This window comes from Tasmannia lanceolata, unplaced genomic scaffold (assembly GCF_043159265.1).
Source record: "Tasmannia lanceolata isolate RefF3 unplaced genomic scaffold, GAP_Taslan_0.1 ptg000037l, whole genome shotgun sequence".
NCBI classification, from domain to species: Eukaryota; Viridiplantae; Streptophyta; class Magnoliopsida; order Canellales; family Winteraceae; genus Tasmannia; species Tasmannia lanceolata.
Window position 1 is genome coordinate 4992211 of NW_027518714.1, and position 12749 is coordinate 5004959.

At 39.2% G+C, this 12749-nt stretch overlaps 2 protein-coding genes across 2 annotated transcripts; one reads left to right on the top strand and one right to left on the bottom strand.

Annotated features, from left to right (window-relative positions):
- Positions 1-493: 493 nt before the first annotated feature.
- On the bottom strand, positions 494-1399 carry LOC143860774 (osmotin-like protein). Its single transcript, XM_077371589.1, has one exon. The coding sequence runs from the start codon at positions 1358-1360 to the stop codon at positions 611-613; it is 750 nt and encodes a 249-aa protein (XP_077227704.1). The 5' UTR covers positions 1361-1399; the 3' UTR covers positions 494-610.
- A 4495-nt stretch (positions 1400-5894) lies between these two features.
- On the top strand, positions 5895-7008 carry LOC143860316 (epidermis-specific secreted glycoprotein EP1-like). The gene is made up of 2 exons (XM_077370895.1): positions 5895-6093; positions 6871-7008. Exons 1-2 carry the CDS (start codon positions 5911-5913, stop codon positions 7006-7008), a joined length of 321 nt encoding a protein of 106 aa, XP_077227010.1. The 5' UTR covers positions 5895-5910.
- The last annotated feature ends 5741 nt before the right edge of the window (positions 7009-12749 follow it).

Genomic DNA, 12749 nt, shown 5'->3' on the forward strand with positions numbered 1-12749 from the left:
GCCCATCAAAACAAGGTGTGCGCCACCCGTACAATGGAAATAGTTGGGACGCGATACGAGGACTGATTCGGAACCTTAATTCTGGTAAAGAACAATCTTATGCTGGGACCCACCTATTAATGATCTAAACCATTGTTTTTTTTCGATCGGTAATGATCTAAACCATTGATCAGCTGCGTCTTACTATGGATAGGCGATGGCACAAAATTAGAAGGTGGATTGTCTTTTTACTACGGGACTGCCAATTAACGGGCATAAATTAGAAGGTGGGCATCATTCAAAGGTCATTAACCATCAACGCCTTAACCAGAAGATGAACGTTTGGATCATCAAACATGGCCCCACTCTTAATTTTGCCCCAACTTATAACAAACTAATAGAAGACGTAACGAAGAAGGTGACTGGTTGCATGCAAATCAACGGCTTAGCTTTCTTGGCAGAACCCTAAAATAGGGTTGATGTACCAAGGCCAAGGGCTAGGATCAAGGGAATCGATCACATAACTGCTCGTCCTTTTAGCATTCTATTCCATTTCAGAGAGATAAAACCAGTACAAACCCATATCATTATTATCAGTGACAAATGTATCCAATACAAACCCATATCATTATCAGTGGCAGAAAATAACCTTGAGCTCCGTGGGGGAAATACAGCTTTGGGTCACAGAAGGACTATCTTTGGGATAAGTGTAAGTGTCGGGGCAACAACGTTTAAAAGCCTGAGAGTATTTCGAAGGCCTACATGTCCCCACTCCCCCAAATTCCCCTCTACAACAATACTCATCACTACCAAAAGCCCCGCACGCGCTCTTACATCCCACCACGTGACCTCCCCTTCCCCTAACAACCATCTCCTCAGGGCACCCCTCCAACAAATCAGTCCTACAACCCACAACCGGACACTCCCCACTTCCCCAATGGGGGGTCACCGTTAACGGAAGGTTAAATCCGTCAACGAGACTAACGGAATAGCTGACGGCGCTGTTAGGGTTCTCTGGGACGAAAAATTCGGCAAGGCTAATTGGAGGAACCCCCCCTGCTCCGTTACACGTCAGCCCCGTAGAGCAGTCACCTGTTTCGCACGTGAGACGGTTTAGGTGGGACCTATGATAGGAGCATCCGGTTCGGGCCCAGACCCGGCCCGACCATGGCCGGGTTGGGATTGAGAAAGAGGTGAATTCTAGGGTTTGGAGGCGGAAACCGCCGTTAATGGGGATGGGGTAACCGCCGTTAGGTTGGACGCCTGGGTAGATTGTAAACGGGCAGTTGTTAACGACCGTTAAGACTGTCGTGACGGCGTCTGTAACGGCGTTAGTGTGAAGGGCGGAGAAGAAGAGAAATGAGAGCAGAGCAAAAGCCATGATTGAGACCTTTGTTTTTGTGATTGAAAAAGGAAGGAAAATGGAAATTTATATAGTTCGTTGTGAGTAAAGGCCATCCGTTGGTGTTAAAATTACGAGAAGATGCCACCGCCCTGAAATTTACGAGTGACTTAAAAATAAGTCCGTTACTTGGAAGTGGAAAGGCCACACACGTAGGGGGAGAAATAATGCGAATATCCCACGATCCCGAAATTTATTAGTGGGAGTGCTCATCTAGTTAAGCAGTGATAAATTATAAGAAGATGTTACTAATCTTTGTAAATTTACAATAAGCCTAATGAGTATTTACCTAGAACACTATAAAGCATTGATTGTAGAAAGAGATAAAGATAGAAATATACTAATCTAACCAAGTTGCTTAATCTGCCACCAAAATGATACAACGATGAATCTCAAATAAATCCAACGGTGAGATCTCACATTTTCATATCATTCTTTAAAGACTACCCGAGTTAACTGTTTTGAGTTCTAGTCTGACTCCAAGTTTTGCCTGCCAAACTACATCAAAACTCCTTTGACTCGCATGAATAATGAAATTTTAACTGAGTCGATTATTGACTCACAAAAGTTGACTAGCTTTTGAGTTGGATGAGTTATCAAGTGAGCTCGAGTTTTGTCCTATGAAGTTAATCAAAACTTGCTTGGCTTTTCGAGCTGTGGCTTAGGAAAGGCTTATCCTACTCACATATTTTTGCCACGATATGAGTTTTATGAAAAGGGCAGAATGCTCGTACCTTCAAGAACATCACCAGAAGCCCCTGTTACTCCTTCTCGAGGTTCATAACCGTTACCATTTCTGGGGCTAGCTTCCTCCCAGGTTCAAGATGTACTCATCAACTAACATCAGACGTCCTGGAAGAAGACATGTGCTAGTAAGGATCATGAGATGGTTATTGCCCTCAGATAGATCCCTCAACACCTTGGTTGGTTTAAACTTTGATGACTCCAGCTTTGGCAAACCCAGACCTCCACCTATTGGGTCTTCTCAGATACGATGCGAGTGATACCATTTTTGCCTTCTCAGGCCTAATTGGATTTAAGGACTCCAACAAGGCAGAAGTCCGAGCTATTCTTTAAGTGTCGAAATTGCTAGCTAGACGGGAATTAAATAATATTATTGTAGAGGGAGATTTGCTGGTGAGATGCACTAGTGCTTTTTTAGAGTGAAGTGAGGGAACGTACTCATAGCTCTCCCCCCGAAGAGTTGCCAACATAACATCGGTTGTTTTGTTTCATGTTTTGTGTTTTAGCAACCGATTCTCCGCCTCTTCCCTTTAATAATGTCCAGCATCACCAACCGATGTTCCGCACTATGTAGTATGTTATTAGTTCAGTTTTTGTTTCCTTGCCACTTTAGATTAATAGGCAACTTTTGTTTGAAAACAGTGTCCTGGACTCTTTTTTAAAAGCTTAATGCTGCCCGCATTAACAAATTTCTTAAGAATGAAAGACAACCAAATAGGAATAGAATGTTAGTCTTACTGGTTGGACCACTAAGGCTTTTTCCTCCATGACTTTAGTCTTTGGTTGATCATTTTGATTTCTCTTGTCTTTTTGACCTCCTCAGTTGCTTTGTTCTTTTCTTATCTAATAAAATCCCACAATTTTTTTAAAAAAAGTTGATCTAAACTTCTTTAACTTACCAAAATTAATGAAATTTTAGCTGATTCAATTATTAACTCACCTGAGTTGACTAAATTTTAAGTTGTCCGAGTTCTTATCCAATTCTAAATTTCGAAACAGGACTTGTAAAATAACAACTTTCACCACAATTTAAAGTTGGTTGAGCCCATGGGTTCAACCCAGCTCACCTACCCTAAGAAAGAAGCAATTGAAGTATTTCCCTTGTAGTAAGTTGGTAGCCATATATCAACTTTGCGTGTTAGGCTCACGTAATATGTGACTTAATTATTTAATTATAGTTAGGCACTCTTTAGGAATGAATCTCTGATATAAGGGGAACCTTTCTAATAAAATTTAGGGCCTTGCAAGAGCCTTGTAAGTTATTTATAAAATTAGGGCCTTGCAAGAGCCCAATGACAAGAGCACCCCATAGGATCCACGATACTCACAGTAATAAGGGGAACCTTTCTAATAAAATTTACTAAAATGCCTCTATTTCATAAATAATAACCAAAATGCCCTTATCTCATAAAATGACCAAAACCTCCTATCCTATGAAAAATACCTAAAATACCTCTATCTCATAGAAAATGATCAAAATACCTATGAGTTAGGGGAGGAAGAAAAGGGTATTTTGTTATTATCTACAATATAGGGGGTATCTTGGCAAGTTTTTAAGATGTAAGTGTATTTTGGTTAAATTTCTAACAGATGCGGGCATTTTGGTTAGTTATTTTCTACAATATTGGGGTATCTTGTCAATTTTTAAGAGGCAGGAGTATTTTTGTTAATTTTTTAAAAGATGCGGGTATTTTAGTTATTTGGATAAGACAGGGGTATTTTGGTCATTTCAATGAGACAAGGGGTATTTAGTCATTTAAAAAATATGGGTATTTTACGATTTTCTTTTGCTAGGATTTTTTCTATTTTTAAATTTTTTTTTCTCAAACTCATTTTGGATATATATATACAAACTTTGTGTGGATATTGAAATTTTGTATACTTATATTTTGGACATTTTCCATGTGAAGTAGGGATATTTTGGTTAATTTTCAATCTCAAAGTAGGGAAATTTTGGTTAATTTGTAAAACTTAATATTGCGTGATCAAATAATAAACATACAAGTCAAGAAATTAAAAAATAACAAGAAGATATTGGGCATAAATACCTCCATCCATGCTCTTGATGCTTTTGGCCAAGGTGACTCCATGATCGTTGTGCTATTCCGTTTGTCTCCAAAACTAGGGTGGTCTTCTACTCTCTCCCACTCCCTTACGTGCATTCCAATGGGGAGAAATAACAACCTTATATGTGAGAGTAGCGACAAATTCCATATTTAATAACATAAAGGAAATCCTAAAGTCTAGACATCACTGACTCTTGTTCCTCAAATAAGCCTACTAGCTTTATTGGGCTTACATCTGGCCCACACATTATTAACCCACTACCATACCCATTCCAACGTGAACACACGTGGCTAGGGTGTTCCCTGCTCAAAACTTATTGATCACTAACTGTATATGAGCTGATCTGGATTGCTCTTTACCGTAATCAAGCATTCTCTACAATCTAGTTTTACAAAACTAAATTATGTACTGTGCAAGTCTATGAAAGTCTTACATAATTTTCTATGAGATAGGGTACTTTTTGTCAAGATAGGGTTGAATTGATAAAAAAATTGACTTAAAACCAAAACTCAATAAAAAATATACCTAAGTAGAAAACTAGACAAAGTGAGCAAATATCATTGGAAATCGGTAAAAGATTGGGTTGAATAACTAAAAATTGATTTTATCGGCAAAATATAACCGGAAATTTTTTGGTTTAAATAGGCAAAAAATTAGTCCAAATATGCAAACTTCGTTTTTTTTTTTGTGGCTAATTTTCAACTATTTTTTTTTGTTGATTGAACATCTTTTTCTAATAACGGGAGGCAATGATTTGGTGAATCGAGGAGGGCAATGGCAATCGTCAAGTGGTGCAACACCACGATGGGTGGGCGATGGGTGAAACGGCAGAAGAGAAAACTATGGTTGAAGAGAGAATAAGGATAGGTAAATACTTTAATAAAAGTATCTTGTAAATTATTGGATAATATTTTACAAACTAGAGACTAATTGGCCAAAACCCCTCAAAACAAATTATCATCTAAATCATAAGATATCCGGTTTGTCCTACTCCATGGAAAGGCTTCAACCATTTGGATTGCCACAATAATTTAGTTGTCGAGACGCCACCTAACTTCTTCTATCTGACCCAAATCCAGATTTTTGTTACAGGCAATGAGACCCAATTGCAGATTTTTGTCTAGAAATGTTTTGTCTAATGTGCTTTCATCACCCATCCCTTATCTTTAGCTACTGATGTTGGCACTGCCATGTTTTTCTAATTGCACTAACTCATCTTATCTTTTCTTTTTAGGTAGGCTTCTAGGAGCTGTTTGAGAACTGTAACTAACAAGAAATGATATGACGAAGGGCTGTGTAAACACGGAAAGGTGGGACGATTGAAGTACCATCCTTGATATTTGATCCAACAGCAGGTCCTCAAAAAGTGAGCTGCTGTTGGATCACATATCAAGGATGGGATGATGAATAAGTGTTTATACAGACAGCCCTTTATCATATAAATTCTTGCAATTAATAATCTTTAACAGCTGTTTAAATAACATAAGACAAGCCGAGTTTGTGCAATTATTACATTGGAGAGAATAACACTATGATAGGCCTAGGCCCCGCCTATGTGATGTGGGGAAAATACTAGTGGGGAGTACTGAAGCCGTATTTGAACAGTAATGTCTTTTCCTTCGGTTGAAAGACGCCTAAGAACCTTCCAAGAGGCCTTTAAATAAACCATCCAGTTCCATTAATTTTAAAAACCCAAACCAAATCCAAAGACAACAGTCATGTCTACTCCAGACTCTTTAATTCCCCTTCTCTTATTCTTCCTCTCCCTCTACACCCCCAAATTAGCTCTAGCCATTGTTACAGACAGCCAAACATTCACTTTCATCAACGAAGGCGAATTCGGCCCATATATCACTGAATACGGTGCAAGCTACTGCCTTCTAAGTAGGGCTGCAACTCGGGTCGGGCGGGTCGGGTTTTGGAGAACCCAACCCTACCCGAGAAATATCTCGGGTCGGGTTGGGTCGGGTCGGGTTTTTTTCACTTTGACGCAATTTTTTAAGGGAAATTCTTGTTTGGCGAGGCAACTCAACTCATAGAAGTAGAAATTACACTCACATTACACTTGAATCAAACAATGATGCAATTACACTCACATTACACTTGAATCAAACAATGCTGTAATCAAACAATGTTGTAATTACAATCAAACAATGCTGAGTCAAACACTTGAATCAACTCGACTCATAGAAGCAGAAATTACACTCACATACAATAACAGTGGGTGCGTGGGTTTTCACTTTTAACTCTTAACTAACAATAGAAAAAAATGTACATACTATAACTTATGTAACTCGGGTCGGGTCGGGTCGGGCCCCTTCAAACCCGGCTCGACCCGAGATTCATGCGGGCTTTTGAATGCTCAACCCGGCTCGACCCGAAACCCATGAAACCTGAACCCAACCCAGGTTATTTTCAGGTCGGGTCGATGCGGGTCGGGTAAAACCCGGCTCGAGTTGCAGCCCTACTTCTAAGCATTGCCACATCCAACTTTCAAATTTGCTTCTATAACACCACCCCAAATACTATTATTATATTTGGGGAGACCCAAATATAATAGTACATCATCAATCCTGAGACTCTGGCCAGATGGCAATTTGATGATTTACGAGCAGTTACTAAGACAAGGTAGACTATGGTGCTTGGGAGGTGTCGTTTACGTTTTTCTCAAGCGATAGACAAATAAATGTGGGTCTTTTGGGGTCTGTGAGGAAGAGATGTGTGTGGGGTGCCCTAAGCCACAATGGCTGCTTGGGTGGAGCAAGAATTGCGAACCTCCAAAGCTGAGATCATGCAAGGGAAGTGTGGATTATTAGAGAGGGGCGGGGGGGTGGTGGGTGGGAGCACTTTTTGAATGCGGTTGTTGAGGGTGAGAGTCCCATAATAGTAAGGATTGTAAGCGTGTCGGTTTCTTCTATTGGGGGAGTCATCCAAGCGCTTGCTCGTGCCTGTCCTACGGTACCACCTATAAGTGTTTATAGGGCCTTCCATCATATAATTTCTTTTTTTTCTTGATGACATAGGGTGTCCCACTCAATTTTTAGGGTGGGACTACTTACTACGGATGCACGCAATCACCAGTAAACCTCACTACTTACTACGGATGCACACAATCACCCGTAAACCGCACGGGGATTCGAACTCGCATCACTAGGGAGCATACCCATGACTTTAAGCCAAAGAGCCACACCGGTGAGGGTTCATATAATTTCTCTTGAAAGGAACTTCCGAGGACTGTCTCTATCTCAGAGATACCTGAAATGGAAATGATGTATCCATTTCTACCCCTCTCTTGCATTTTCATCCCCTTTTCTGAAAAAGAGACCACTACCAGAAAATGACAAGCAAAAGGGGTGGAAATATCATTTACATTTCTGAAAATAGATTTGTTGGCAGCGCATCACAGCTGTTCTCTTCCATTTCCTTGCTTATCCCTTTGCTTGTAAAGGAAGACACTTCTAAAACGGGATTCCATGCTGAAAAGAAAGACGCGAATGAATATGACTAGTGATTTTGTTAACTTACGAGTAACTCCTTACCAGTAACTCCAAAAGCTTTTGGAGAAGTTGGTAAGTTAACATGATATCAGAGCCAAAGGTTTGGAGTTCAAACCTCCCGGATAGTAAAAATCAACATGTGATGGTCGGCTCAAAGTGGGACCACATGTGCCACGTGTTTGACAAGTGGGCCATATAAAAGATTAAATAACGCCTTTCTCCAACAGCTTAAGCTTTTGGAGGACCGACCATCGCATATGTATTTTTGCTATCCGGGAGGTTTGAACTCGTGACCTTTGGGCTCTGATACCATGTTAACTTACCAGTAACTCATGACCTTTTGGAGAAGTTGGTAAGTTAACAGATTTGGTCATTTTCATTTGATTTTTTTGCATTATGGATACATGCTCTCCATTTTGTATTCCTGCGCACGTGTCACAAAAGAGGACATCGTGCTTTTCTCCCAACGGGGTTCAATTTACTAGGTCCCATGCAGAGCCGTGAAATGCATTTATGCGAAAGTCGCTAGCACAATTGCTTTTTAATTATCAATGACTTTTTACATGAACGGATCATCTAAACCATTTATTTGTGTGGGGCCTCAGATAGATAGGTTGTTCCCCAAAGTAGGGGCCATAGGAATATAGGATGATACGAATCTCCCATCGATTGGTGTTGGTGGCCACTATTTTTGGATGACAAAAATAATTGAAACTCCACGAATTAAAAGGTCTTGGAAGTCCATGGCTCAGACTTTTGGGAAATGACCTATGACGGGCCCAAAAAAGAAATGGTTTAGAGCTTTAATTCATGTGTGCCATTCGGTACTCTTTTTGTTATACGAACGCTGCTCCATATCTGTCCAAATATCAAAACCCATATATAAATACCTCCACAATCTATTTAAATTTACAGGTGCACTACATGGGGAAGGGGCCATTCATACGTTTTATCACACAGGTAAAAGTGTACTGCACATTGATAATGGGCCCAGTATAGATTTCTTACAATTTATTTTGGGGAGTGATAAATCGACTCCTATGTGTCTTTCTCTCTCTAACCCAGAGGAGAGAGAGACATAAGGGTTCGATTTAAGATATTTGGGAGTCAATTTATCACTTCCCTTTATTTTAAATGAAATGATATATTCAAACTTTTGTCTTCACCGCGCCACCCTCTCAAAGTGTAAAAAGAGTAGAGTAGTCATATATAGTTATATACACTGGAGGGGTGGCCCGACGAAGAAAAGGAGTTGAATATATCACTTCCCTTAATTTAAATTTTGCTACACACTGACGGTGGGCCAAATTTAGAAGTTTTACAGTTGTTTTAATTTTTCACAGGTATGGCAAATAGGATTGGCCCTTCATATATTTTTCTACAAAGCTTTTTATATTTTCTCATTTATTTCTAATTTATCCTTTTTATAAATTTTCTTCTTCTTTTTTCTCCTTATATGAGAGGGTAGAACAGAACTTAGAACATTGGTTTGAGAGCAATGATAGATACAAGGGAGCCGTTGCATAAAGAGCCTCAAAAGGGCTCTTCACCGGATCCACATCATTTTCAGTTACATTTTAAAATTGGTTGAAAAAGTAAATTCAGTTACATTTGATGACGTGGATCCAATGAAGAGCCCTTTTTTTGGCTCTTTAAGCAAGGGCTCTCTTGTATCTATCATTCCTCTTGGTTTGAATAAGATAGATGTAAGTTAAGGCAGGTGAAAGTCAAAATATCTAGTCATCAACTAAGGGCCTCTTTGGATACCTAAAAATTATTTCCTTAAAGTCTTACATGAAAATGGTTTTGAAATTATATATGATCATTTGTAAATAATTGGTGTCATAGTCTTAAAAGAGATATAGGTCATGGCTTAATGTCCCATAAATAATGTAATTTAACACCAACAGGCAATTTTGATGGCATCCAAAGAGGTCATAACTCCTAAACCTTTTTTTTTTTTTGGCTGCCCTCATGAATTTGTTGACTGAAAGGTGTACAGTCTTCTTGGTACGATGGCTTTTTCATGATTAATTGTGAACAAAACTACGAGAAATGATGTGTGTAAAAAAATTCACCCTCTAGTTATAAAATTGTCATCATTTGCATCTACCCACCTTGCCCCGTTCACCAATTCAATGCACTCTAAGCAAAAAACAATAGATGCCAGTCATGTGATCTTTATAAGAGATCTGTAAGTCCCACCAGAAATTATGGCCCGGCTCCACAAATCACGTTGTCTTTTAGTACTTCACTAACAAATCTCCCACAAGGGTATCAATGGATCCGAAGCAAGGTTTTAAATTTCAAAAATTTCGAAATCTATATTAATCTAAACGCTACTTTATTTCCAACCAAATTTAGCTTATCCCTAAATTTTGTCCGAAATTTAAGGGATTTCATCCAAAAATCTAGAATCTTGATAATTATTTAATATTATCCCTAAATTTCAGCCGAAATTACACGCAGTCCAAATTAATTTACGAGATAAAATAACCGTTATAGATTTCATTAGATTTCGTCCGAAACTTTAAAACCTTGGTCCGAAGTATGTCAAACAACCAGTTACTAAGCTTTTGGAGAAGGCGTCATTTATTCTTTTATACTTTAACACTCCCCATCAGGTGTGGCCTCTCTTTCTAGGGTTTGCCTACACATGGCACATGTGACCCCTCTGTTAGGTTTGGCGATTGCAAGTGGATTTTTGCTATCAAGGAGGTTTGAACATAGGGCCTTTGGCTCTGATAACATGTCAAATGACGTTACTCCAAAAGCTTAAGCTGTTGGAGAAGGCTTTATTTATTCTTTTATACTTTAACAAAGGATCCGTTTATTATCCGTAGCTGGCCAAAACTGGGGTGAACTGGTCTCTTGATATTTTTTATTTTCTTCCCCCGAGCTTGCAAGTTTATCTTATCTCTCATCTTTGTGTTTGGTTTCTTCTCGGTCTTGGGGCTCACCGCTCGTTTCTAATATAATTTGACTCGCTCAAAAAACAAAAAAAAAAGAAAAGGGAAGAAGATAGGATTAGGCATCTCAATCACATATGAACCATGCCCATTGGATCCATATTCTAGGGTCCAAAATTATTTTGGAACACAGCCTCAAAATCCCATGGGGCGTCCTATATCAAAATGGAGGGTCTCAATATACGAAAATACAGATCACATTTTCGTTCATATATGCATATATATATATATCCATGGGATTCTCCAACATCGTTGGTATTTTACACTGGTTCACTGAAATTAGCTCTAGTGTATATTGCATAACTTAATGTTTTGGTGATTCGTTTTCTTTATACATTGATCATCAGAGCCTTCCACATCGGGGTTTCTGGTGCCGCTTTTCTTGCTACCCAGATATAGCGGCCCGTTTACTCGAGATCGTGCCAAAATCAATTGGGATATCTTTGGATTTTTTTTTTCTGTTTTTTAAATGGTGAATCTTTATTAAAGAGAAAAAAATGCCCTAAGAGTAAGGCAGTCATAGGGACTACGAGTACATGAACCAAACACCAAAAGAACAGATATAGTGCTTCTCAAGGGGGAGAAAATAAAAAAACTCTAGATCAGCTCTAGCCACTCCTGCAGTCCTGCTCTAGCAAGGCGGCCTTTGGATTTGTACCTTAACCATGAGGTCGTACGTTTAACTCCAGCTTATTTACCCAAAACACCCAAAAAAATGTATCTTTGGCTAATGGAAATGTTACCGGAAAAAGGTCCATCCAAAGATCCGAGGTGACAAGAAATCCCACTCTTCTGCCCCCACCCACCCGCCCCACGCACCGACACACAAGACACTAGTTCTTATATCGCTGTTGTTGAAAAAAACAAGGTGGGTTTTACAAAGAAGCCAAGAAGAATGCTAATGGTAGGGCAGGCATTATTGCACTTCAATGGGCAGGCCGATTATGACAGAGTGGCTCCCGCCTTTCATTGATATGGACCGTTCATTTGTTGCCTACTTGTAGTTTTTGACTGTTCATATTCATTCACAGCGGAAAAAAAAAATCACACGTTATTAGATAGAACCTAGGGTTGAAGCTCTCCTAATTAATGCTTCATAAATTTATAATCTCTTATATCATATGCACAAAACACTGTTCCTACTGTGGTAATTTTTTTTTTTGAACTGATGAGATTTTATTACTACGAAACAGACCATGACCAACTAAGTCATGGGGCCAAGGTAACAAACATCACAAACAGAAAACAAATAGGAGAGATACACATACAAAATCGCATGAGCAAGGTGATCCTCGTGGGGGATGGTAATAAAAAAATTCGAATACTTAATATGCGGTTGGCAGTTAGATCTAACAGAGAGAAAAAAACGTCTACAAGAACATTGGAATGAAGGGTTTGGGTTTTTTACCTCTCTAGGGAACAGTAGAAGAAGAAGAAGCATGGCTGATAGGGAGCGTTGGCAGTTAGAACCTAGACGACGTAGAACATACCGAGTTTGTATCTCGTGTAAGTTGGAAGGAGCTTTGTGCTTTTCTAATCCGGTTAAGTGCTTCTTGCACTTCCGTTTTATTCTCCACATAAGAAAATCTTTTGAAGTCTTCTCCCGTTGATGTAGCCACACACTGGTGAACCACATAAATCTTGTGTGCTTTATTTGTGTGTTTGTCTTGCACTTTATTTTATTTTTGTTCTTGCAAATCTATTCGAAAACTTTGCATATTGTTAACACATAAAATTGGAAACATAATTTTGTGTTTGGATTGTCAATGTTGCGAAAATCCGCCGGGCAATCCGATCCGATCGCGCACAAATTAAATGGAAAGATAAAAAAACAAACAAGCAAGCCACAAGATGAACACCAAGATTTTACGTGGTTCGGCCAAGCCTATTCCAAGGGCAAGAAACACGATATTCCACTATGAGAAAACAATATACAAGGATTACAATGGATTAATCTTAAACCCACAAACCCGCAACCCTTTCCTCGCTTCTCAAACCCAAGACCGTATACAAGAGATAACCCGAAAAAGAACCCAAGAGAAAACCTCGAGATGAAAAACCTCTTCTCCATTTCTCTCTCCTTTTCTTCTC